The following is a 27573-nucleotide window of genomic DNA, read 5'->3' on the forward strand; positions in this document are numbered from 1 at the left end:
AGAATCTTTGCCAGGGAGACCTAGGAGAGTCTACGAGTGCAAGCCATCTGTGATATCATGAACAGAGGTACTCTGGGCTCACTGAGTAAGTTCCTTCCTGAGCTGTCCATCACAGGTGAATGCAGTTATAGATTACTGGATCATTTTAGACTCGATTCCTTCTGTAAAGTCTAAACCACTATTTCAAGCACTCTGGTACTCTAGATTTAGGTTTGATTTCCTGTTAACTGCATGTGGTCCTTTCACTCGACCCTATCTTGTCAAATTGAGTTTGGGAAATGAAACCAGGCACCCAAGTTGTCACAGTGGCTATGTTTAACAGGTTTAAAAGGGTTCAGGAATGTTCCAGGAAGGAAACCGTCTGCTCTTTTTATTTCCTTTGAAAAAGGATTCTTATACTCATAGATAAAACAATGTGTTATTTTTATATCTGTAAAGGATGAGTGGACCGTGGAGTCAACGTCACTTCTTTAAATAATCACAGGTCTTGTTTGGTTTGGATGGAGCCTGAGCACACGTGCGGCCCTCAGAGTAGGAGCTCCAGTGTGGAGACCAGCAACAAAAAATGCTAGCGTCCAGGATCCATGTTGGTGTACATAGATTTCTAAGGAGTCAGAAAAGTCTGCAGGCCAAGTTTGTACTTCAGTAAGCAAGCTGTAGGGAAAACACATTGTAACTGGGTCCTGGGATTTAGACAGAAGAAGTGGCACCACTTGATTAGCCTATGTTGGGCTAGGTGTGGCTGATTCATTTTCTTTCCATCCCTACATAGTTTTGATTGAGACTTTCTCTGGGCTAGCGGTAGACATGGAAATGGAAGTGTTGTTCCACCTCATGAGTTACCAGGAATTACAATAACAACAGCACCAGAGGACACTTCTACCATTATGTTATACGAGGCAACTTTCTCAGGGAAAGTGGCAGCTCGGGGACTGCCAAAAAAAGAAATGGTACTTGTGTCTGATTTGTTTTAGGCAGAAGAGACAAATTGGGATACATACAGTATGATTGGATGAGGGGGAATAACACTATCTTTCCCTTGAGATCTAAAATGTAATTTTCAAAAAAAGGGTGGGGGGAGGGAAAAGAGAAGTGAAAGAAGCAGCCTTCAGATAGCTTACAGCAGGTGCACACCTTTCACCTGCGATGTTGTTCGCTCCACTACTTAGAAGCTGAAGAAAATGAGGGATGGGGCTCTTGTTCTTCTCTCTGTGACCCACCTTTCCTCTGGGTCACATAATGGCTTCTTGCCAATTCCCGATAGAATCTGAACTTAGTCTCTGAGTCAAGGTACGCTCTGGGCCAGGGTGTTCATTTGTTCATTCATTCATTTACTTTCTTTTTTTCTTCTTTTTTCCTTATTTTCTTCCTTCCTTTCTAACTTCCTTCCCTCCTTCCTTTTGGCAGCACTTGGGATTGAACTCAGGGCTCTGTGCTTGATAGGGAAGTACTCTATTGACTTGATCCATGGCACATCACAGTCCTTTTTCATTTAGTTTATTTTTTTAGATAAGATCTCCTACTTTTTTTTTCTTTTGCCAGTCATGGGGCTTGGACTCCAGGCCTGAGCACTGTCCCTGGCTTCTTTTTGCTCAAGGCTAGGCACTCTGCCACTTGAGCCACAGCGCCACTTCTGGCCATTTTCTATATATGTGGTGCTGGGGAATCGAACCCAAGGCTTAATGTACATGAGGCAAGCACTCTTGCCACTAGGCCATATTCTCAGCCTGAGATCTCCTACTTTTTGTCCTGGCCAGCCTTGGTCTTCAATCCTCCTACCTCTGCCTACCGAGGAGCTGGAATTATAGGCATGTGTCACCATGACTGGCTTACTTTTAAGATAGAATCTTTCATCTTTTTGCTTGGGCTTGGCTTATATAAACATCTTCGTATCTCTGCCTCCAAAATAGCTGGGCATATTCTATCATGTCTGGCTTCTTCTTCTTCTTCTTCTTCTTCATTATTATTATTATTATTATTATTATTATTATTATTATTATTATTTTGCCAGTCTTGGGGCTTGAACACAGTGCCTGAGCACTGTCCCTGGATTTTTTGTGCTCAAGGCTAGCACTCTACCACTTGAGCTATAGCACCACTTCTGACTTTATCTATATATGTGGTGTTGAGGAATTGAACCCAGGGCTTCATGTATGCGAGGCAAGCACTCTATCACTAGACCATATACCCAGCTCCCTCTGGTTTATTATTTTAAGATCAAATCTTTCTACAAAATCATTTTGCTTGAGCTGGCCTCAAACTGAAATCCTCCTATCTTTGCCTCCAAAGTAGCTGAAAATATAGGCATAAACCACTATACCCACTGTCCTACTGTTTTGCTTCTTGGGAAACTGTTGATTATATCTAATGAACTGAGTTATTAGCTCTATTGCCTACAATTCTATTAGTCTGATGCCACATGCCAGAGCTGGTGTGAGCTACCAGACCATGCAGCCCAAGCTGTTTGTACAAAGAGCCATTACCATCAGAAAGTCTCGGGACACTGCATAGCCGTATAAACTTTGAACACCCTTTGTCTACCCCACATGGCACCTGCCCTTTCTATTCCAAGAGGGATAAAGTCTAGGAGGGGACTATTAGATTAAAGTCTAATGGGGACCATTCTATTCAATAGGGGCAGTCATCAAAGGCACAATTATTATACTCTTCAAATTGCCCACATTCTTGTCAGAATCCCAAATAAAAATAGCTTGTCCTGTGTCCTCATGCTGCCCTTTCGCACACACTGTGTGGGAATGATGGCCCTGAGAACCAGCACTCACTCCTAATTATTGTCAAATCCCACCCACGTTTCCGCTGGCCTTCTTTTCCCTGCCACGTGCAGTGGGGCTTGCTCCTGTACTGAGCTCATCAGCTCTTACCAGCGAGCCTGCACTGGGTTTAGACCAATGTATGGATGTCTGACCACTGACACCTAAGGGCTTACTTAAATCAGTCTCCCCAAATAAAAGATAGAAGTGAAGCAATCAAATAAGAGAAGAGTGTACATGCTACATTATACACTGTACAAATTTGATCATTTTTCATTAAGCAGTGATGAATATTAATATTAAATAGACCTTTCCTGCCTAAGATAGATTCATCTTGAGGATGTTTTTCATGAGTTTATTCCTTCCATGTGGAAGTGTTTGCACCCAAACATAGTCCCGCCGAAAGGAATGTTGCTTGAGTAAGGACTGTGGAATTAGACTTTGGGGTCAGCTTCCTGCCCCCACAGAATGCAGTGAGAAAGTTCCCACAATCAGAGGGGCTTCCTGCGGCACATTCCATGAAGAAAGCACGTGGAGAGGGTCCACACAGGCAGTGCTGCGCATCAAGATGCTATCAGCATCTGTGACAACCAGAGGCCACTGGGCTGCGTCTCGGTTTGGCTGCATAGCAGCAAATCCACACTCCCACGCACTCCAGCTCACCATCCGCCCACGCAGAGGATGGGTATCGAGAGAGTAGATGGCCACATTTTGACAATTGGCAGTGGTTCTTAATCTCAATAAAAGTAAGTGGTCTCAATCTCGTGAAGTTCAGAGAAACTTAACCCCTAAGCTGACCAACAGCGAATGAAGCCAATTTCATTAATTGACCTGGTGACTGTGTTCAGGATGTCTCCTATGTGTCAGACATTCTATATTCTCCTAAACACTGGCAGTGTGGCAGTGAGCCAAAGAACCTCGATCCTACACTCTACTGCTGCACTGAACATACTCATATGTGCGTACTCATATATGTGTACTCATATATGCACACTGCCACCCTATCTAATATTACTGTGTATCAGACTCTAGAGAAGATCTGAGACTTAGGTGGTAGACTATGTTTAAAGAACATTCAAGAACAGGGACTTGACCCTGAACTCTTTGAAAGCCTCATCTCTTTGGAGAGAAGCAAAACAAAGTTAACCATTTGTTCCCTCATCCTGTGGAATGAGGTAAGAGGAACAGGATCTGACCAGCAGATGAAACTGAAGAGCTAACCAAGGTTGGGGATAAATGACCTAAGCAGGGTTGGGGATATAACTCAGTGGGAGAATGCTTTCCTAGTGTGTGTGAAGTTATGAAATCATTCTCTGACACTGAAAAAATAAATGAGTAAACACACAAATAGTAAAATATTTAGAAAATACTAGGGCTGAGATGTGTAACTCATATGATAGAGCACCTGACTAGCTAGCATGAGGTCTGAGGTCATGTCCCATTATCTCCAGAAAAAAAAATAAAAATAATAGGGAAAGGAGCGGGATACAGAAAAGGTGAGACAAAGGGTGAACAAATACTTTAATGGCACTCGCTCGATACTATGTTGAAAATGAACTATGCAACTTGTGGGTGGGAACAGGAGGGGGAAACTGGGAGAGAGTGAGGGAAGGGGTAACATGGTTCAAAAAAAAATGTACTCTTGGACTGGGGATATGACCTAGTGGCAAGAGAGCTTGCCTCATATACATGAGGCCCTGGGTTCGATTCCCCAGCACCACATATACAGAAACGACCAGAAGTGGCGCTGTGGCTCAAGTGGCAGAGTGCCTAGCCTTGAGCAAAAGGAAGCCAGGGACAGTGCTCAGGCCCTGAGTCCAAGGCCCAGGACTGGCCAAAAAAAAAAAAAAAAAAAAAGAAATGTACTCTTTACTTATCTTATTAACTGTAACCTCACTGTGTATCACCTCTACAATAACAATAAAATATATTTTAAAAAATAAAATAAGGTAGGCTGGGAATGTGGCTTAGTGGTAGAATGCTTGCCTCGTACACGTGAAGCCCTGGGTTCCATTCCTCAGTACCACATAAACAGAAGACGCCATAAGTGGAGCTGTGGCGCAGGTGGTAGAGCGCTAGCCTTGAATTGCTCAGGGACAGCACCCACGCCCAGAGTTCAAGTCCCAGTATCCGCACATGCACACAAACACACCCACAAATAAATAAAAAGGCAAAATAAAGCACTGCCTACTGCAAGAGTAGACGAGGTGGCGCAGTGGAGGCTGAGAAGGAAGTTACAGCAACTGCTGGAGTCTTAGTCTAGGCAGTGACAGTGGGGAAGGAGAAGTGGTGACAATCTGACACTTTGTGGCAGAGAACCTGGCCAATCAGAAGTAGTTAATGGAGAACTTGTAAAGTCCCAGAGGGAAGAAGAAGAAGAAGAAGAAGAAGAAGAAGAAGAAGAAGAAGAAGAAGAAGAAGAAGAAGAAGAAGAAGAAGAAGAAGAAGAAGAAGAAGAAAAAGAAGGAAGAATTGGTGTTCCTTGAGATACATGGAGTTAAGCATGGCGAGTCAGATTATCTGGGTTTAAATCACAGCCCCACCACTTGCAGTCTATGTGACTTTGAGCAAGAGTCTTAATCTGTGTCTCAGTTTCCTTATTCATAAAATGGTAATCATCCAGCTCATAGATTGACATGAATAAATACATGGCAGTCCTTAGCACAGTCCCAGAATAACAAGCACTCAGTGAGTACCATTGCTGCTATCCACAGGTTTCCACTGCGTCTACTTGCAGTGATGCAAGGCAGGGGCATCCTCACTATCTCTGACCATGTGTAGCATTTATTTTAGCTTGAAACCTTATCCAGTTGCTCCAGATCCTCTATGCTCTGGTCCTGTCCCACTGCCATGGCCCTCATGTTCTACCCCCATGACCTACAATGCCTACCTCTGCCTCTGTCTCTGCAGATCCAGGCTTTGCACTGTTGTTTGGCTTTTTCCACTCAAGGAAGGTGCAACTTGAGCTGCATCTCCACTTCTGATTAACTGGAGATAGGAGTCTCAGGAACCTCCCTGCTCAGAATGGCTTTGAACCACAATCTGCAGATCTCAGCCTCTTGAGTAGATAGAAGTACAGGCCTGAGACACCACCGCCCTGCTCCTCTGAAGCTTTTTAAAAAGTGAATTGATTTGTTCAGTATGAAGGGGCTTTTTAAAAATAGCAACTCCCCTTACTCCATCTCATTCCTGCCCTTCCTTGCCTGAGGCAGGACTTAGCACTGCTGAATGGAAAGAAAGAGCGTTCTAGACAGAATCTTCACATATGGAACTGCTATATCATTGCCACCTGCCTACTCGTCGGATGGTCATGCACACACAGTCACTGTTGAACACATGATCGCATCATCACCTCTAAGAAAAGATCTCTTGGTCTACCTTACCATAAACCTCTGTCTTATTTTAATGGAGCTAAAAGTTAAGTAAGGGCATCCCTTAGAACTCCAGGCGAACTGTCCCCTGGAATCAAAGCCCTCCAGTGGGGGCATTTCTTTACAAATTCCAGAGTCTCTTTCTGGAGACAGGATTTAAATTTTCTTTTTGGTCTTAGAGGAGCACTGTTTGGTTTTAGATCCTTGTAATCCGGAGGAAGATCTTTGCCCAGCAGACACCATGCCTTCTTTTAGCCCGCCCAGGCCAGCTGCTATGGCCCAGATGCCAAGAGTAGGACTGTGGGTGGGTTGGAGTGGCTGTCCCAAAAGGAGTGAAGCAGGCTATTGTGACAGTCCTTGAGTTTTATTTTTATTTTTTAGATCTACTTTGAAGAATCTGTGAGTCCCAAAGGAGTTCTTTTATGTCATTTTTTTTTCTTTTTCTTTAGAATTTCCTCTAAAACCCATTAGGGAGATTTAACATATTCCAGATTTAGCACTTGAATGAGGTTTTGTTCCTGCCTTAATTTTGTCACATTTTTAATTTCTCCTTTGATTTTTTTTTAAATTAGCTGTCTCTGGGATTATTAAGTTTGTGAGCTCAACAGCAGAATTTCTGTAAAGTCTTTCATGTGTGAGTTCATTATAGTAATACTATGTTCCCTATAATACCATGAGCCTCAAAAGGTAAATGTCTCCCAGAGACTCATTCTGAGACAGGAAATGGCCTTCACCAGGGTAAACCACTTAGGAATACTGCTCTCTTTTCTAAAATCACAGAGAGCCTGAGAGTTTCTTCTTGCTTTCTGGTTCTGTTTGGCTTGGATTTGCTGTTGTTGTTTTGGTTTGGTTTGGTTTTGGTGTTTGGTTTTTTGAGTCATGATTTCATTACACAGATCAGGCTGGTCTCAAGTTCACTCTGTAGCTCTGGCTAGTCTCACACCATCGTCCGTCCTCAGCCACTCAAGCGCTAGCAGCACAAGCATTCACCGCCACACGTGGCTTTGAGGATTTCTTTTTAAGCCACGTTTTGGTGATTTTCTTTCTCCAGGAACCTCAGACAAGTCTAATCTGGAGCTGATCACTCTAACATGTACCTGTGTAGCGGCTACCCTCTTCTGGCTCCTGCTGACTTTGTTTATCCGAAAACTGAAACGGGTAAGAATATATCAGATGAAGTTCTATGCGCCTTGTTTTCATACTATTCTAACCTGCCTGCCCTGTTCTTTCCCATCCCTGATACAGAATCTTTAAAAGTAATTTTAGCATGGGTCCTGTGAAGTCTTCTTTGTCTTCACTCTCTGCCAAGAAATAAGAGGAAAGGACAACAAAACCCCACCTCTGCCTAGGCTCTGGAATAGTATGGACATATGGTCTTACTTGTAGGTCCATAATATATTGAGTGTGTATTGTTCCATATAGTCTGGGTTCTACTGTATAACACTAATGGGATCCACAATGAGGTGTGCAAAGTGACCTGCTTCACCACAACTCAGTGGGGAGAGTAAAATCCATTCATTTATTCATTCATTTATTCATGCCTGAAATAGTTACTCTGCACCTGTTCAGTGCAGAGTGCCAGTCCTGGTGACGGTGAAGGGCAGGTGCTGCTGTGTGCCGTCTGCAAGGAGATGGACTTGTGTCCACCACACTGTCAAATGTCAAATTGAAACTTTGCATTCGCTGAAAGACTTGGCTGGCCCAAAACTGTATCAGAGAGGAAGTCTGGCAAAGAAGGGAGGGAGAAGTGTTGGAGGCAGATGGAACAGAATGTCTGTGGCTGGGGCAGGCAAGGGGATACACTGAGCATGAGACACCAATAGGGTGAACAGACCTGCAGTGGGAAGGACAAGAGGCAGCAGCTGAGTGGTAAGGCCACCAAGGCAAGTAGCATCAGGCTGGGAAAACTGGCCAGGCAAGGAGAATCTGTATTCTAAAAGTCTTGTGGAGGGAGGGATAGTAAGCAAACATGAAGTATGGTAAAGGTGTGGATATGTGTCTGGAAAGATTACTTGGGCTGCTGTGAGAAGAATGGACCAGGAAAGGAAGAGTGAATAGAGGGACCTAGTGCAGAAGAAGACTTGTATAAGTAGCCCAAGTAAGAAATGATAGTAGATAGCCAGGCACCAGTGGCTCATGCCTGTAATCCTAGCTACTCCAGACACTTTATCTGGGGGAAATACAAAAGGAAAACTTGCATAATCTGTAGAGGATGTACAAAGCTACAGGAGTGCAGAACGGGAAGAGGGAGGAAGAGACTTCAGCGAAAGCCAAGCTTGAGACAGATGTTGAAGACTGTAGTGGCAGGAAAGTAGAACAGCATGGTCCATCCTGCCCACTGTCCCAGTCTACATCCATGATGGGAGCTGAGCCTCGAGGAATGAAATGGACAAAGACGTTGAAACCAAATTGAGGCCAGAGGAGCAAAGCATCCAAAAATAGTTCCATGTGGTTTCTCCAATGGAAATTCCTCATATGATAAGAATTGTATTTTTCCCCTTTGTGCCTCACCCTCTGTGTGTCAGTGTTAGAATTAGAATTAACACTTTTTGATGTCTGCTTACAAACCATGCCCTAGTCTAATAGCTTTATGTTGATTCTTTCATTTCACAGTCACAACAACCCCAACAGATAAGTACAGTACTATCACTCCTTTTCAGATAAGGAAAACTGTCTCTGAGGGGTTAAGCCCAGGGTTGTGTGGCTGCTTAGAAGTCAAGCAATGAGTCAAATCTAAGCGGTTGGCCTCTATTCCAAGAGCCTAAATAATATTCAGTGTTAATGTCAATTGCAAGAATAAATATTTGTCAACATGTTGCCAATGCCCTGACTTAAACTGGGTCTGGTATCTGCCCTAATGAGATAAACTATAAAATTCCATTGATGCCCCACAGTGATACCCCTTCACACACACACACCTACCTGTTCCCCGACCTCTGTCACAGTCACTGCCACCATCCAGCTAATAAACATCCTGAATAAGCCCAAGATATGTTTTGCTAGGTTCCAGCTCTCCTGTGCTCTTTGAGGGTTGGAGACTTTTCTTACAGTCTTGTGCTATTTTAGATTTTGAAAAGTTTAGTCATAAAAGTGATTCGTGGCACACACCTGTAATCCTAGCTATTCAGGAGGCTGAGATCTGAGGATCTCAGTTTGTAGCATGAAAAATCTATGAGGCTCTTATCTCCAATTAAGCACTCAAGTGGTAGAGCACTAGCTTTTTTTTGTTTTTTGTTTTGTTTTGTTTGCAAGTCTTGAGGCTTGGACTCAGGGCCTGAGCACTGTCTCGGGCTTCTTTTTGCTCAAGGCTAGCACTCTACCACTTGAGCCACAGTGCCACTTACAGCTTTTTCTGTTTATGTGGTACAGAGGAATCAAATTCAGGGCTTCATGTATGCGAGACAAGCACTCTACCACTAAGCTATATTCCCAGCCCAGAGCACTAGCTTTTACCACAAAAATTCAAGGCCAGTGCCCCAGTCCTCAGTTAAAGCCCAGGACTAGCATAAAAAACAAAGACAACCCCCACTTCCAGTTTCCTGAACACCCCACATCTTATAGAGGAAATTATGCTCTTCTACAGGCTGACAGACTGGCTGGTCCCTTATAGCCTACCACCAGTGGTAGATGCAGTTCATGATGAATGAGCTCCCTATCTTTGATTTTCATCCTTTATGAAGCCAGTCAAGCCTTTCTGTCTTGGGCTATTTGTGACACATTTTAGTGATAATTTCTGTGAGAAGGATGATTACAAGTGATGGATGAGGTGAGCTGTGACTGTCTAGAACAGGGTGAGTAAGAGCTGAAGCATGTGGTGATGTGAAATGGTGTGTATGGAAAGGCTGTCTTCCCCGCTCCAGCTCTGGGCCTGGTGAGGGGAAAAGGCCCCAAAGGAGGGCCCTAACTTCATTGAAATCACCTCAAAGAAGTTTACTTCTAGGCAAGAAGTCTTTCTGTTGCCCATGAGTTGGTCCTCAGAAATGCAGGCACCGATGCTGTAAATTTGTACACTAATAAGAAAATGAGCTATTGAAATGGAGCTGACAATAAATGTAAATATGTTTGTCTATGATGTGACCAGAAGGGTATTTTCTGGGCTTGACTTGCATTACCAAGAAAACAAGCACTCCAAGGTACATGCCTATCTTATTCACTTGATATCTTACCAATAGTCTAATAGATCCAGAATGTACTGTGAATGTCTTATGTCCTGTTTACTCCTTAGCCTTTGGAATAATCAACTTCTATTTCTTAGAAGAGAGTTCTGAGAATATGGTAAGCCTTATTCTCATCTCACTAAAGGAGTCTAGCCTTCTTGAATGTTGCTTATATCTCATAAAGTACTTTCACTGCTCTGGAGACCTTGGGTTTACTTTGTCCCATCTAGCCTTTATTATTTATTTATTTATTTATTTATTTATTTATTTATTTATTTATTTAGTGTTCTAATACTGAGGCTTGAACTCATAGCATCACACTCTCACTAGTCTTTTTCACTTAAAACTTCTGGAACTGGGAATGTGATTTGGTGGTAGAGTGCTTGCCTAGCATGCATTAAGCCCTGGGTTCAATTCCTCAGCACCACATAAACAGAAAACCCCAGAAGTGGCACTGTGGCTCAAGAGGTAGAGTGCTAGCCTTGAGCAAAAGAAGCCATGGGCAGTGCTCAAGGCCTGAGTCCCAAGCCCCAGGACTGGCAAACTAATAATAATAAGCACTTGTGTTCTACCACTTGAGCCACACCACCACTTTGAGCTTTTTGCTTGTTAATTGGATATAAGAGTATCATGGATTTTTTTCTGCCTTGCTGTCTTCAAACCTCCATCCTTGAATATCAGCTTCTTATGTACCTAGGATTACAGGTAAGAGCCACTGGCACTCAATGTCTTGCCTTTATTACAAATGTAGAAAAGCCACATAGCACACCACTAGCTGGCTGCCCATCTGTAATGTATATTCCTGCTTGTACAGAATGCCACAAAAAGCTATTTTTAGTCACTGTTTGGAATTTTCCTGAAATACTTTACATATATACACAAGGTCACTGGAGAATTTGAGAGTGCATTTTATTTAATATGGGATAGCAAAGCCAGTACTAGTAGAAATGTGTGAGGAAGTTATATCACAGAAACTGCACACCCATGGGTGTGTGTGTGCATGTGTGTGTAGGGGCACTCTCTGTATCTGACCACACATTTACAATTAAATGACCCTAGGGAACAACATATGTTAGTAATATTTTATTTCTTATTTTATTTTTGTGTCAGTACTGGGTCTAGAACTCAGGACCTGGGCACTGTTTCTTAGCTTTTTCACTCAAAGCTAGTACTCTCCCACATGAGTCAGAGCTCCACGTCCTGTATTTTTGGTAGGTATTGTACATAAGAATCTCACAGACTTTCCTGCCCAGGCTGAATTTGAACCATGAGCATTAGAACTCAGCCTCCTGAGTAGCTAGGATTATAGGCTTGAGCCATCAGCACCTGGCTACCAAGTAGTGTTTCAAATTGAATATCTGAGGTCTGAAAGTTGTTTTCTTCATGGTGACTTTGAGGTCTCTTTACTTCTCAGTCGTCTTCTGAAGTTAAGACCGACTACCTGTCGATCATCATGGACCCCGATGAGGTTCCCCTAGATGAGCAGTGTGAGCGGCTCCCTTATGATGCCAGCAAATGGGAGTTTGCCCGGGAACGACTGAAACTGGGTAATGTATCTCTTCACCAGACTCACAACTCCATCAAAGCACCTACTGTGCGCAAAACACTGTGCTTTGAAGATAACAAAAGGAGCCCCAATCTGAAATTCTACCCTCCAGCATGCCCACAAACTAGGAGGGCCATGGACACAGCAGTAAAGAATTCTCAGGAAATGCAAGCCAACAAGACAAAGCAAAAAGAGAGCATCTGTGGACTCATCCAACAGTTATTGTGAAAGTGTTTAGCCCTTAAAGGGCTAGTCTGGAGACTAATGTATGTATATGTATATATAGATATATATAGATATATATAGATATATATTAAATAAATGGATGGGGAAACAGGAGAGAGATAGAGGCTCACCAGTATAGGCCCTCTTGAATAATGAAAGTTAGACATGCAAGAACCAAAATTCACACTGGTGAGGAACAAGTGAAGTCAAACATTTGGTATAGGAATTAGTATTCATCAAGGCTGTGGATCAGAAACCTTGTACACAAATCCACAAATGACACCCTCTGGGCATGCTGGTATTGGGACTGCCCAGACCGAAAGAAAAACCCTAGGGGACCACTCCAGTTTCACTGCTCAAGAGCACAGACTTGTTTTCCAGGTAGGGCGGATGCTATAAACAGCAGGCAAATGTGCTTTGTCTTGGCTTACCCTCTGTTCCCCCAGTTTGGATGTCACTGTGCACACCCATCTCCAACCCCAAAATCCACTCCTACCCAATAGGTTTGCATTGTGGCCTCAGAAATTTTTCCACTCGCTCCTGTGTATGCCAGAGTCATTAGTGGTCAGAACTAGGAAAACAGATTGTGAATCCAGGGATCCTAGAACTGGTCGCTGTGGGTGTGAAAAGCAGGCTGTTCCCAGTTCCCCAGCTCAAACCCTCTCCCTGCTTGCAAGACATACTGGAATGGGAACAGAAAGAAAGGGGAAAATGGTTTTTCTTGTTTTTCTCTTGGGGTCTTGAAGTGATTCTGCTTACACTGAGAAAGGACAGTACCTGGAGCAGATTCTGTTTGCCTTGGAAAAAAAGTTTGGAAATTAGCTCAAAGCTGGAGAGACAGGGAAACACCAGCAATGGCTGTAAAATGTTGGGGAGCAGGGAGGAGGAAACAACTACATTTAGAGAAGTTCAGGGCAGGTGGCACACTGCATGAGTTCCTGCTGCTGCAAGTCTGAATTAGGTGGCAATGTGCCTAGCCCCTTGGTAACCTTGGCAGGGAACACAGATGGTTTTTCCCCCACTCAGGAGCCATTCTCAGACCACACTACTTTCCAAGGTTATCAGTCACAGTCAGACAGAACACATGATGACTCCTCCCTAGCATGACCAGCACATCATGGGAGAGTGTTCATCCTTCTATCAGAACTCTCCCGGGGCTCAGTGAGCCCCCTTTCTCACAGAAACCACTTTCAGGAGATTCTCCTTGCTAAGATATTCTCTACCATTCCTTTACCTTGCCTGATCTGCCATGTGCTATGATGATGGCTGGTGTCTATAATGTCAAGTCAACACTGTGAAATCCTTCAGTGCCCAGTATGGCAGCAAGATCTGGAGGAATGTTCTCCTGATTGACATGGGAGCTAGGAGTCTTGAGACGTCTGGGTTTTGTAAGACAAATCAATGGCACAAAGTGATGTGAATTCATAGTTGGCAAAGGAAAGTCACCAAATTATGGTGAGATGGATGGAGATAAAAGAATGTTTTGATGGGTAGAGTTACACTGGGATTGGAAAAATAGAGCAGGGGTGATTTCTACTGTGTTCGTTATGCTTCCAGGGTCTGGGGAAGGAAGTCAGACATTAAGACCTGATAGATAGATAGTTGGAGCCTGGGTCAGAGGTGTTACTACCACTGAAATTCCTGAAATCCAGGAACAAAATACTACCTCCCTTTTCATGATTCTTCATCAACCCTGGGAGAGAATTTTGTTCCTACAAATGAATCCCAGGATAATTATCTAACATTGCATTTTCTGTTGTACAATGATTTAAAAGGAAAATTACCTAATATGGAAAATCACACAGTCTGGAATTTGGCAAGTCCATGGTGCCTGGGCTGGTGCTGTGTCTTGTGAAATCAGCATCCTTAATTGTCAGAGAAGCGCCCAGTTCACACTGCTCTGAGTGGCCAGTGATCTTGGCCATTCCAGGACATTCCCGGAGGAGATTCAAGCATTTGCATTGCATGACAATGACCTTATACATTTCTGAGCTAGTTAATGACATTCCAGGCAATAGGAGGGAGACTTTCAAGGGAAAAGATCAGGATGGAGTAAGGTCAAATCCAGTGCAACTGGGCTCCCTGGAACTAGAGCCATGGGTCTGCTGAAGGATTCCAACATGCCAAATGATTAAGAGCCTATAATCGCTTCGTCCTGTTTTATGAGGCAGCAGTTGGCTTCCACAAGAGAACTGAGAGAAGCCAATGAGAACCAGTGTACTTTCTGTGATAGAAGCAGAGCCCCCAAACACTTGTTAAAACAAAGTGTGTTGTGACGGCTGAGAAGGGAATGTGTGGGGGTGGAAGTTCTGGAAAGAGGAGGTGTCTGTGTGCTCTGAAGAAGCTAGAGACTTAAGAGTGTGTGGAGAGATTATCCTGATATTTCCAAGCTCAGGATCTTTTTACATCAGATGGTGGAGGGTACTGCAAAAAGAAAATGACTTGCTTTTTTTTATGACTTGCTTTCTTTCTCTATTATTCTTTCTTCTTTTCTCTTACTCTTTCTTTTTCTCTTTCCCTCTTGCTTGCTTGCTTCCTTCCTTTCAATATTTCCAATGCGTTCTGTAGTATTCTTTCAATGTTGCTGCTCAGACTCCAGATCTGGGCACTGTCCCTTAGCTTTTTCACTGAAGGCTAGCACTCTACCACTTGAGTCACAGCTCCACTACAGCTTTTTGATGTTTTATTTGGAGATAAGAGTCTCATAGATTTTCTGCCCAGGCTGGCTTGGAACCATGATCCTCAGATCTAATTATCACTATATAATTACAGGCATGAGCCACTGGTGCCCAGCAATTTTTCTTTTTTCTCTAAAAGCAGAAAATAAGCCTCCAACCAAAGTGTACAACCTTTACCAGTCTGGAGCAGGTACTTGCAGAGTTCTCCGCTCTACATACAATTTCCTTGTGCAGAAATTGCAGGAGCTACTGGATGCCTTTTAATTTTAACTTAGGAGTTCCCATTCTGGTCTATTTGGGGGATAATTTTACATGAAGAAGGAATCAGAGACTGTGTCTCTGCCTATGTTTATGCTCTGGGAGAAATAGGGTTTAGTAATCACCATAAGTACATGTCTGACCAGAGAAAATACATGTCATCTCTCCCCCATGTTCCCCTTCTGAAGCACAGCGTGTCCCTGTGACAGACAGCCACATGGAGACACTTCAAATTACACAGTACTGGAATTCCCCATGTCCTAAATGGATGCCTGAGTTGGTGGCAGCAGAGGATACTAAGCAGAGGCTTAACTGAGTAGTTGCACACAAGCATGAAGGACGAGGAAGCAGGACTGCTTCATTACAAACCTAACAATGACCGTAAAAATATATACATCCTTGGGGGGAAGGGCTTGGGGCTTGAGGAAGGAAGGGAGGAAGGAAGGCTAATTAACAGAAGGTACATTGATCAGGGCAGGCTGAGAAAGGACTGGGTTGAGGAAGAAAGGGGTGTGTTAAATTAACAGTCTGTCAGGATTTACATTTGTGTTGCTGCTTATAGCCACTCCACTCCAGCAGAACCAAAAAAAAAAAAAAAAAAAAAAAAGGAGAGAGACTTTCTTGGCCTAATTTTCTCATATCATATAAGAAATGGGCTGTTTCTTATGAGTCTATTTAGTTCTGTGTTTCCTCATGGGGCAAAAGAAAACCCCTTGACATAAAAGTAGTTAAGGTATTCCAGGAGGGTGCCTTTCCCAAAAAGCATCAGTCTCCTCAAAGAGCATCAAGCATCCTGCAGGCCCCTCTGGTGTCATTGTTTGTTGTCCTACAAATTCCCAGATGCTGCACTGCATTCTACTCTAACTATTCAGGAGACTTCCTCTACACCAGGCATGGGGCAAGGGACTGGAGTGATTCAGTGTCCTTGTCCCTCTGAGTCAAGGTGGCTTATTCAAGGGTGGAGAAAGAAACATACTAAGTGCTATTATAGTATAACCTAATGGACATCACAAAGGAAATCCTGCTTTGTTATTACATTTGGCAACCACCTCTGTGAGGCTGCAACAAATTGCAATCATGGTTAAAGGATCATGTTGTGAAAACCAAGAGAATTTATAAGGATATTATCATCGTAGAAAATACATATTCGGCCTGGCATGGAAGAGAGATGATTCCATGTTTACTTTTTTAAATTATGAAGCACTATTATAGCTCATAGCAGCAACCATCATTCTTGATTTCTCACCCTCCCCACCCCCCTTTTTGCTGAAAACCAAACAAAATAAATGACCTTAAAATGGCAAGCAAGGGTGCTAATGGCAAACCCTGAGAAGTCTTCTTGGCCAATATCATGAAGCAATGAGTGAGACATCCCAAGGCGGGTCATACCTTCCCTCTGGAAGGATGCTATGACAAGGAAACTGGCTCTTTACCTTCCTGGAATGCTCAAGGGACACACTCTAGATCTAAAGAATGTTAGGCCTCAGAGGCAGAGGAAAGAGAGGAAGAGACCCTAGAAATGTGTCCCTTATTATGTCTCCTTTGAGTTCAGTTCATTGCAGAACCCATTCAAAGCAAGAAGCCTCATATAACACATAGGAAAAAGGCATTTCCTTCCTAAAAAATACATAAACTCACTCAGCTGGTTTGGCACACAAACCAAGGTCTTCTTTTCATTGTAGGCAAATCCCTTGGAAGAGGGGCTTTTGGGAAAGTAGTTCAAGCATCTGCATTTGGCATTAAGAAATCACCTACTTGCCGGACTGTGGCTGTGAAAATGCTAAAAGGTATGTTGTCATCAGTTTTCCATTGATGGGTCACTGTTTTGCATTCCCTAATTGTTCATGCACCTTAAATGTATCCTAGGAACAAACACAAGCTGTTTCTGCTTCAGCCACATCACTTTCATCCACTACTGGGAACCCCTTTGCTCCAAGACTTTGAACATTAGTCCTACACTCATCCCAAAGAAAGCTTGTCAATGGAACAATGCAGAACTGTCCATGGGAAAATGATCTCTGTCACCTTAAGATCTCTCTCTTCTTGCCTGTCATAGCAGACCCCTAGGGACTCAATGCTCATTGTGATCACAGGTCCAAATGTTGCCATGATCCAGAATGACATTGTAATGGAAACTTAGTTGCTGCACATCACAAATCACAAAGGCTTAGCCTGGGCTTGCCCTAACTATAAAACAAAACTAGAAAGCTAGGAACAACTTAGTTGCTCAAACCTTTTATTTTCTACTGTCAAGTCCTAACCATAAAACATATCATCTTTGGAAACTAAACATATATATCATTGTCGTCCTAATGTTGAAAGAAGCTACCACTCTGGAAAGTACTGGAAGGCCAAGCCAAATAACACCATGATTTATGACTATCACTAGCAGACCAAAGATGAAACTCAGTGAAAAATGTATAAACCAAAGATCTGAGTCATGTGTCATTTAAAGTATTTTAGATTAAAAAAAATTGTTACTTCAATCTTTGGATTCCAAAATAAAAAAGAAATAGAATTTAAAAACTCAAACAAAAGAGCCCGGCACTGGTGGCTCCCTAGCTACACAGGTGGTTGAGATCTGAAAACTGAGGTTCAAAGCCAGCCTGTGCAGGACTGTCCTGAGACTCTTGTCTCCAATTAACCACCAGAAAACCGGAAGTAGGGCTGTGGTTCAAATCGGTAGAATGCTAGCATTAAGCAACAAGAGCTCAGGGACTGTGCCTAGGCCCTGAATTTAACCCCTATGACCTACAAAAAAACAAACAAAAAAAAAAACAAAAAAACAAACTTAAAAGAACAGAGCCAGGCACTGGTAGCTCATACCTGTAATTCTAGCTACTCAGGAGACTGAGATCTTAGGATAATGATTCAAAACATCCCCGATAGACAAAACTGAGAGACTCTCATCTCCAATAAATCAGCAAAATACCATAACTGGAGGTTTGGCTCAAATGGTAGACTTGCAGCTTTGAAAGAAAAGCCAAACTAGGTGCCCATGACTCATGCCATAATCCTAGCTTCTCAGGAGGCTGAGATCTGAGAATTGTACTTTGAAGCCAGCCCAGGCAGAAAAGTCAATGAGACTCTTATCTCTAATAAACTACTCAGAAAAAGCCAGACATGGAGCTGTGGCTCAAGTGGTAGAGTGCTAGCCTTAAACAAATGAAGCTCAGGGAGAGAGCCCAGGCACTGAGTTCAAACCCCAAGACAGACAGACAGACAGAAAGAAAGAAAAAGAAAGAAAGAAAGAAAGAAAGAAAGAAAGAAAGAAAGAAAGGAAGGAAGGAAGGAAGGAAGGAAGGAAGGAAGGAAGGAAGGAAGGAAGGAAGGAAGGAAGAAAGAAAGAAAGAAAGAAAGAAAGAAAGAAAGAAAGAAAGAAAGAAAGAAAGAAAGAAAGAAAGAAAGAAAGGTTGGAAGGAAGGTCCAAGCATAAGTTTAAGGCCCTGAGTTCAAGCACAGGGGGAAGAGGGCCCCTCAAAAGGGCAGTGCTTAGCTTTCTAAGATTCCAAGATGAGAATACTTTGAGGCCAGTAAGTTGTGTGCAATTAAGCAGGTACCCAGAGCAGACTCTTAGAAAAGTGGCCCTGTGTTTTGGGAGACTTCCAATTTTTTACTCTTCTCTACCATTGTACTGTTACTTCAGAAGCCCTATGTAAACACATTTGCTACTTCAAACGTCCTCGACAGAGGAATGCTGATAAAACGCTAAAAAGGGAGGCTGCACACAATGGGTTGAAAATTCAGTGAAGACTAAGTCTAGCAGCAGTGTGGGATAACTATAATTTACAATAATTTTTAAACATATATTATAAAGAAACAGAAAAGATGGACACCAGTGGTTCCTACCTGTAATCCTAGATACTCAGGAGGATAACATCTGGAGAACAGCCTTTCAAAGCTAGTCCAGGCAGAAAATTCCAAGAGACTCCATCTCCAGTTAACCAGCAAAATGCTGGACTAGAGGTATGGCTCAAGTGGTAAAGCACCAGCTGTGAGCAAGCAAGCTGAGTAATAGCACAAGACACTAAATTTAATGCCTACTATCGGCAGGAAAGAAGGAAGGAAGGAAGGAAGGAAGGAAGGAAGGAAGGAAGGAAGGAAGGAAGGAAGGAAGGAAGGAAGGAAGGAAGGAAGGGAGCTGGAGGGATAAAAGGAGGGAGGGAGGGAGAGAGGAAGGGAGGGAGGGAAGAAAACAACAAACAAAATAGAGAAGAGAAGTTTGAAGTTTCCTGTAACAATAAAATAAATATTTAAGCAGAGGACAATACTAATTTCCCTTCTCTGACAATTACACATGAAACACAAGTGGATAATTACATTGTACTCCATAAATATCTACAATTATTATGAGCCTACCCCCTACAAAACAGCAAAACCAAATCCAACATCTACAAAGAACCTGCCAGCTGCCCTCTGAAAGTAGGGGAGGAAGTTGGGGTTCACAAGTCAGGACTTTCTGTAAGAATATGGGTACGGTAGCTCTGCCTCCAGGCCCAGATTCTCCCATGATTCCTATGTGAGAGAGCGCTTGGCCTTTGAATATATTAGGCTGAACAACATAACACTGCTGCTTTTCTTATGCAGCCTTGTGAGGTAGACATTTATCCCCAGTGAGCAAAAGAGGAGCCACAGCCCACCAAGGTGGAACAGCTTCTGTAAGGCTGTACCACTGCTCTGCAGAAACAATAAGGGCTTGATGGCAGGTCTTCCAGTCTGGAGCCCCACTGCTACCCAGACTTAAAGACAATCCTAGCCTGAGTTACCTGGAGATAAGTTGAAACAGAATGTGGAACCAAATTTGGGGGGAATCATGTCCCATTTCCTTGATGTTCCTGCTGCACACTGTGTCTAGGAGGTGCACCCCTGACCACCCCTGTGACCTTGCCTAGAAATGGAACCATCCACAGGGCCTGGCCTCTTCTCTGTGCCAAATGTATAAAAACTTCAAGGGATTGATGACCTTGAACGGAGGATATTTTAACTTACGGTTAGTTATTGGTGGTACTGGGATTTGAACTCAAAGCCTCATGCTGTCACTTGGTTTTATTTTTTTATTGGCTAATTTATTTATGGAGCTTGAACTCAGGGCCTGGGCGCTATCCCTGAGATGCTTTGCTCAAGGCTAGTGCTCTGCTACTTAAGCCACAGAACCACTTCTTTTCACTTGCTGTACAAACTTGAGCCATAGTTTCACTTCTGGATTTTTGCTGGTCAGTTGGAGATTCCTGCCTGGGCTCAAACCAGGGTGTCAAACCAGGATTCTCATATCTCTGCCTCCTGAATAGCTGGGATTACAGGTGTCAGCACCAAGTCCAGGAAAAAAAATCTCTTTTGTCTAATACAGCAATATGGAATGTCTTCATAAATTATATTTTAAGCCATCAGCATTGATTGCAAAGGGTTACCAAGTCCCCTACTCTATCAAATTTCTAAAAAAGAAAAAAAATTAAATTTATCATTCTTGTTTAAGTTGGTTGGCTATTGGTTTCAAAGAGAAATAGAAAAGGCAAAATGTCAAACCAAGCAAGACCTTAAGTCAAAAGAGCTTTCAAAAACTCCCTGAAGGTCTGGGGATATGGCCTAGTGGCAAGAGTGCTTGCCTCGTATACATGAGGCCCTGGGTTCAATTCCCCAGCACCACCTATACAGAAAATGGCCAGAAGCGGCGCTGTGGCTCAAGTGGGAGAGTGCTAGCCTTGAGTAAAAAGAAGCCAGGGACAGTGCTCAGGCCCTGAGTCCAAGGCCCAGGACTGGCAAAAAAAAAAAAAAAAAAAAAAAAAACTCCCTGAAGGAAACCTTAACCTTTTGGGACCTCATGTCCATATCTGAAATGAGAAAAGTACCATGTTCTTTATTTATCCCAAATGACTTGCCGAGTGTCTACTATGAGCCCACCCCTTCTGCCCCACTGCGAGGCTTCTGGATTTTATCTGGTTATTATTATTTTGTTGTTGTTTTTTGCCAGTCCTGGGGCTTGAACTCAGGGCCTGAGCACTGTCCCTGCCTTCTTCTTGTTCAAGGTTAGCACTCTACCACTTGAGCCACAGCGCCACTTCCAGCTTTTTCTGTTTATGTGGTGCTGAGGAATCAAACCCAGGGCTTCATGTATGAGAGAGAAGCATTCTACCACTAGGCCATATTCCCTACCCCTTATCTGGTTATTACTAAAAACTGATTTTTGTTTATGAAATTCAATATCAGTATCTACCACACTGTCACATAGCACATACCTCTGACTCATTTCCAGAACTCTGTCCTACAGAACCACTTACACATGTGCATAAAGATTTCACCTGGGCTTTCTGTTACAACATGTGTGATCCCTGATAATATTAAAAAGGGGATAAAAAATACACACACACACACACACACACACACACACACACACACCACAAATACATGGTTCTACTTATGTAAACCCTCAAAAGATAACTTTTATTGGATAAAAAAAGTGCACAGAAAAAAGTCTGAACTCCAAAATGTGAACAATGGCTGCTTCAAGGAAGGTAATAGATTGGGGTAGGAAATTTTATTGTAGTTTTTGTCTTTTGACTGCCTATCTTTTTAGGAAATGTATTTGTTGTTTGTTCTTATTTTTTGATGCTGGAATTGAACTCAGAGCTTTGTGCATGCTAAGCACATATTCTACCACTCCACCATCTTTTCACTCCCAACTTGTATTGCTGGACTATTTTACAGCAACATAATGTCTATTTCGTAAACATTCGTGAATGCCCTAGAAATTAACCAGTCAGAAACAAACAGCAGAAACTTTACTTTGATTTTTTTTCAACCCTGCTAATTCTTGGGCTGACCTTGCTGATCTCAGAGCATGAAGATGAAGTCAGATGCTATGGATCTTAATTCTAGATAATTCTAGGAATTAAAAAGCATAGGGAGAAAATACTATAGGGCAAAGATGTTGACAGAGCAGTGATTTGTGGGTCCTTTGTGCTCCTTCTTTGTGACTCCCCTGACTGGGGAGAATGAGAAGAGGAAAGTGTAGATGGATCCTATCTGGGAAGTTCTTGCTATACCTGTTTTGGCCACAAGGGATGACTTTTGGCAGGCACAGTCAGGAGATGGCCAGCTCTGCCTCAGCACATTGCTGAACACCATGAAGACACCAAGAGGAAATGTACAGTGACTAACCCTATCACACTCTGGGCCTCTCTGTAATCAAGGATGTTGGCTCAGAGGGTAGGAGTCATGAAAACAGTCTGGAGACATGGCCTTTTGGCAGAATGTGGAGAAGTTAATGAAGCAACCCATTGAGCATTGACAAACAAGGAGGGCAGGCAGGCAGCCTCTGGTGGAAGTAGCCCCATTGTCCCTTTGTTCTGACTCTTCCTTGCTTCTCATACAGAGGGGGCCACAGCCAGCGAGTACAAAGCTCTGATGACGGAGCTCAAGATCTTGACCCACATCGGCCACCATCTCAATGTGGTGAACCTGCTGGGAGCCTGCACCAAGCAAGGAGGTAAGGGCAAAGGGACAGCCTGGTCCATTGGCCAGGCACTCACCGAGGAAAGAGCTCTCAGACCCTACACCCAGATCCTTCTTCCTAGCCCTATGTTTCCTCATCTGGAAGGGATCTTTCCTTCCTTTACCTTCCTTTGCATTAGCCCTTCCCTCAATCCCAGCCTCTGTTCTCTATTTCTATTGTATTTTTAATTGTACTTTGTTATTATAAAGGTGATGTATTTTTTTTAAACCCTTCACAGCTGGGTGCTGTGGTTCCTGCCTGTAATCTTAGTTACTCAGGAGATGAAGCCGTAAGGATCATGGTTCAGAGTCAGCCCAGGCAGGAAAGTCCATGAGACTCCAAACTCCAATTAGGCACCAAAATGTCATAAGTAGAACTGTAGCTCAAGTGTTAGAGCACTAGCCTTGAGGGGAAAAACAAAACCTCAGGGACAGCAGCCAGGCCCTAAATTCAAGCCCTTCTCAGGTGCAGTTGAAAATTTCACCCTTTCCATCTCCTCTCTGCCCTAAGCGGAAGTCCTAGGTCATATCGATGTAAAAGCAGGTTGGTTTTTCAGGCCAGCCCAAGGTGGCAAGGGGATGACTGACTTGGTATGTCTGAACATGTACTGTTTTGGCTGCAGGCCCTCTGATGGTGATTGTTGAGTACTGCAAATATGGAAATCTCTCCAACTACCTCAAGAGCAAACGGGACTTATTCTTTCTCAACAAGGTAAGGTGTTGAAGGACAGCAATGGGTTGCCATTTAGACCTGGGCAGCCTAAGACAGGAGAAACCTATTTGATTCTATATGTGATTAGGCTTAAAACTCCATTTCTTCTCCTGTTCCTTTGCCTATGTTTTTCTTCCATGCTAACCTGTTAATATCTTGTAACTTGAACAGAGAATCTGAGCACCGGTAGCTCATGCCTGTAATCCTAGCTTCTCAGGAGACTGAGATCTGAGGATCACAATTTGAAGCCAGCTGAGCAGGAAAGTCTATAACAGTCTTGTCTCCAGTTAGACACCAAAAAGCCAGAAGTAAATACGTGGCCCAAGTGGTAGAGTGCCAACCTTGAGCAAAAAGCTAAGGGATAGTGCCCATGCCCTGAGTTCAATCCCCAGTACTAGCACAAGGAAGAAAAAAAATGAAAGGAAGGAAGAAGAGAGAGGAAGAAAAAGGAAGGAAGGAAGGAAGAAAGGAAGGAAGGAAGGAAAGAAGGAAGGAAGGAAGGAAGGAAGGAAGGAAGGAAGGAAGGAAGGAAGGAAGGAAGGAAGGAAGGAGAAGGGAGGGGAAAGGAAAAGAAAAGAAGCACAGAGAATGATGTAATTGTATGCAACAGTAATGGTGGGGGTAAACATAGTCACCATCAATCTAATGCCTATCAAATCATCATAATGACTTTATTAAAGTATGTAAAAGCAAGCACACATCACTTGTCCAAATACAGCTGTCTTTCAGGCAAAGATATAATCAACAGAATGACTTGTATCGTCCCTAATGCACCAGTGATGGAGCCAGAGCTAGGAGTAATTTAGTTCACTTCTTACTGCTATTTTTCCACCACTTAGACCCGTACCAGCCATTTTATCTCTAGCTCAACCTGAAGAATAAAAACTGTGGAATAAAAAAACACCTGGAGGACTAGGATGCAGCTCTGTGGCAGGACATTTGTCTACTTGGTATGAGACCCTGGGTTTCAGAGAGGTGGACCTAAACCTAAAAGTAAACAAGACTTCAAATAAATATTGACTGAGGTCTGGACCTCATACTTGTAATCCCAGCTACTTGAGAGGTAGAAATGGAAGGACTGTGGTTTAAGTCCAATGAAAGCAAAAGTTAGCAAGATCCTTATATCTTTATTCAAAATCTTTGTATCAGCAAATAGTCCCAGCATGATAGCCATGCCTATACTCTTAGTCATGTATAAAGAATGAGTAAAAGGATAGTGGCCCAAGGCTGGCTTGGTCAAAAAGCAGAAGACCTTGTCTGAAAAGATTACTAAAGCAGTGGGGTGCTGGTGACTCACACCTATAATCCTAGCCACCTAGGATTATGGTTCAAAGCCAGCTTGGGCAGGAAAGTTTGTGAGACTCTCATCTCCAATTACCCCCCAGAAGCCCAGTGGCTCAGAGCGAAAAAGCACTAGCCTTGAGCAAGAAAGCTCAGGGACCTCACCCAGGCCCTGAATTCAAGTCCCACAACTGACAGCCCCACTCAAAAAAAAAATTACTGAAGTAAAAGGGATTGCTGGCTGGGAATATGGCCTAGAGATAGAGTGCTTGCCTCCTATACACGAAGCCCTGGGTTCGATTCCTCAGCACCACATACATAGAAAAAGCCAGAAGTAGCGTTGTGGCTCAAGTGGCAGAGTGCTAGCCTTGAGCAAAAAGGAGGCCAGGGACAGTGCTCAAGCCTCGAGTCCAAGCCCCAGAACTAGCAAAAAAAAAAAAAAAAAAATGGATTGCAGACACAGTTCAAGTGATAGAGAACTTTCTTAGTTCAAACCCCAGGACCTACTCCTTTTTCTACACCCCCCAAAAAAATATTGACTGAAGGAGAAATACTTCACTAAAACTTTGCAGTCTGAAGGGGCTGGGAATGTAGCTTAGCGGTAGAGTGCTTTCCTAACATGCATGAAGCCCTGGGTTTGATTCCTCAGTACCACATAAACAGAAAAAGCTGGAAGTGGCACTGTGGTGCAAGAGGTAGAGTGCTAGCCTTGAACAAAAAGAAGCCAGGGGCAGTGCTCAGGCCCTAAGTCCAAGCCCCAGGACTGGCCAAAAAAAAAAAAAAAAAAAACAACTTTGCAGTGTGACATATGTCCTTCTCCTGACTGGAAATATTCAGGAGACAATGACTCAGAATTATTAACCAGTAATTGACATCAGTAGTAATAAAATCATTTAATGTAGAAGTCAGGCACTCAGACTGCAGAAGCAGACTTCCTATTCACCTTCTTTAAATGCCAGTTCCCTTGTGTATTAAAAGGAGCTAATAGTCCAATGTCAATGGCTCATGCCTATAACCCTAGCTACTCTGGAGGCTGAAACCTGAGGATCACGGATTGAAGCCAGTACTGGCAGAAGAGTCTGTGGGACATTTCTCTCCACTTAACCACCAAAAAAACTGGGAAGTGGAGCTGTGACTCAGGTGGTATCAAAAAAGCTCAGGATAGCACCCAGGCCCTGAGTTCAAGCCCCAGGACTGGCACCAAAAAAAAAAAAAAAAAGGAGTTACTCACAGAAACCAACCGACAGGATTGTTGGGAGAACCAGAATCTCTCAGTTAAGCACTTAGTAAGAATTTATCAACATTATCATTTCCCACTGAGTGGGTATGGGCTGGGGATGTCTTCCATGGTAAAGCACTTACTTAGCATTATTATTATTTTTTTAATTTAAAAGCTGGGTTCTGGTGGCTCATGTCTATAATCCTAGTTGCTCAGGAGAGGCTAAGATCTGAGGATCACAGTTTGAAGCCAACCCAGGAAGGAAAATCTTCAAGACTCTTTATAAAATTCAGTTAACCACCAAAAGGCCTGAAGTGGAGATGTGGCTCAAGTGGTAGAGCACCAGCCTTGAGCAAAAAAAAAGCTAAGCAAATGCTTAAGGTCCTGATCAGGTTTAAGCCCCTGTGCCAGTGTGTGCGCGTGCACACACACACACACACACACACACACACACACAAACACACACACAGAGTTTGATTGAATACAACATAATGAACTGATCTATATGATAAATGAACTGTCAGACAGCTGTCCCATTCTCTTATCTTCCAAATGTGGATCTACCAGAGATATAAATGTTCATCCAAACTGACCATATATATGTGTAAGAATTTACTCTCCTCAGTTTTCAATCAGACTCAAATCCTTGGAATCTTTAAGCAGAAAGAAATCTTTGTAATCAGCTAGTTTACACTCAGGTAAGGGAGGTGCCAGGAGAGATCAAGTTATCTTTCAGTGAATTCAAGTCAGAGAAAGACATACTTAGTCCCTAACTTCCAGCCAACACACCAAATATGTGACCAGAAATTCACAGGCTGAAGGGAAAATTGGGGGCAGCTAAGTAGACTTTCATCCTCATGTCTGGCAAGACAAGGATTCAAGCACAAGACATAAACATATAAGTAAAAATGAAAAAGGTTACTGAAAGAGAGGATGTGGCACAGATATGCCACGGGGAAGCCTGCACTTCAATTCACCTCTGCCATCTTGCACCATCTTCTGGAGTTACAGGCCAAGACCTTACATTGAATAGGGAGACTTGGAGACCTTGAAGATGCTTTCTGATTGATTGGTAGATCTCCTTTCTCTTTCCTTTGAAGCAGAGCCAAAGATCTAGCGTCCCATCTTTATTTCCTTATTCTGTTCTTCATCCTTCCTCATTCTTTTGTAGCTTCCTACCCCATTTTGTAGTCAGGCAGGTTTGGGTTTGCCAGCTTGTCTGGCCACTTGCTTTTTCTACTGACTTGGATCAAAGTGATTGGTTTAAGGACACAGAGTTGCCACAGGGTGAAGTCAGAGAGAAAGAGCATTGTTGACACCCTCCCAGTACTTTCCCTAGGCTCCCTCACCCCCCACCCCACCCCCCACCCGAGTAGAGAACGAAAAACATTAGCTAAAGGGGCCGTGGGTGCCCTGGGCTGAGAGCAGCAAAGATCGCTTTCAGTCCTCAAGTCCTGGCCTGGGTTCAGGAAGCTCTAAGCCAACAGAATGCCCCAGGGACCCAAGCAGGATGGAGCTTTTGGGTTCGTGCGTCCTTTGTTTTGAAGAGTTTGCTTCCTTCTCTGGCTATATTTAATGATTCGCCTCCCTGTGCTACTCCATGGGATGGGTTTTGTGTGTGTGTGTGTGTGTGGAAAATCTACATGGAACCTAAAGGGCTTAAAGAGAAGCTGAACTGGGAAAAGGAAACTGAAAGACTAACTTGAAAATAGGTATGTTCTTTTCCATATCAATTTACCAGCATCCTTAAATCGTATTTGTAATACATTGACTATACTGCTACAGTCCTAAAGATTCTAAATAGTTACCCATACACAAAGCTGGATGGATGTACCTTTAACTGGGGGCCAGCAAATGGGTGAGGAAA

General features: G+C 43.2%; 1 protein-coding gene across 1 annotated transcript in view; it reads left to right on the forward strand.

Annotated features, from left to right (window-relative positions):
- Flt1 (fms related receptor tyrosine kinase 1) overlaps nucleotides 1-27573 on the forward strand; it is a 172323-nt gene that overhangs the window by 120484 nt on the left and 24266 nt on the right. The window contains exons 16-20 of the mRNA XM_048341582.1: nucleotides 7194-7300; nucleotides 11714-11846; nucleotides 16689-16793; nucleotides 22376-22489; nucleotides 23118-23206. Of these exons, the coding sequence (XP_048197539.1) occupies nucleotides 7194-7300; nucleotides 11714-11846; nucleotides 16689-16793; nucleotides 22376-22489; nucleotides 23118-23206 (548 nt within the window). The remainder of the gene's footprint in view (nucleotides 1-7193; nucleotides 7301-11713; nucleotides 11847-16688; nucleotides 16794-22375; nucleotides 22490-23117; nucleotides 23207-27573) is intronic.

The sequence above is a fragment of the Perognathus longimembris genome, chromosome 3 (genome assembly GCF_023159225.1).
Source record: "Perognathus longimembris pacificus isolate PPM17 chromosome 3, ASM2315922v1, whole genome shotgun sequence".
In the NCBI taxonomy this organism is placed as follows: domain Eukaryota; kingdom Metazoa; phylum Chordata; class Mammalia; order Rodentia; family Heteromyidae; genus Perognathus; species Perognathus longimembris.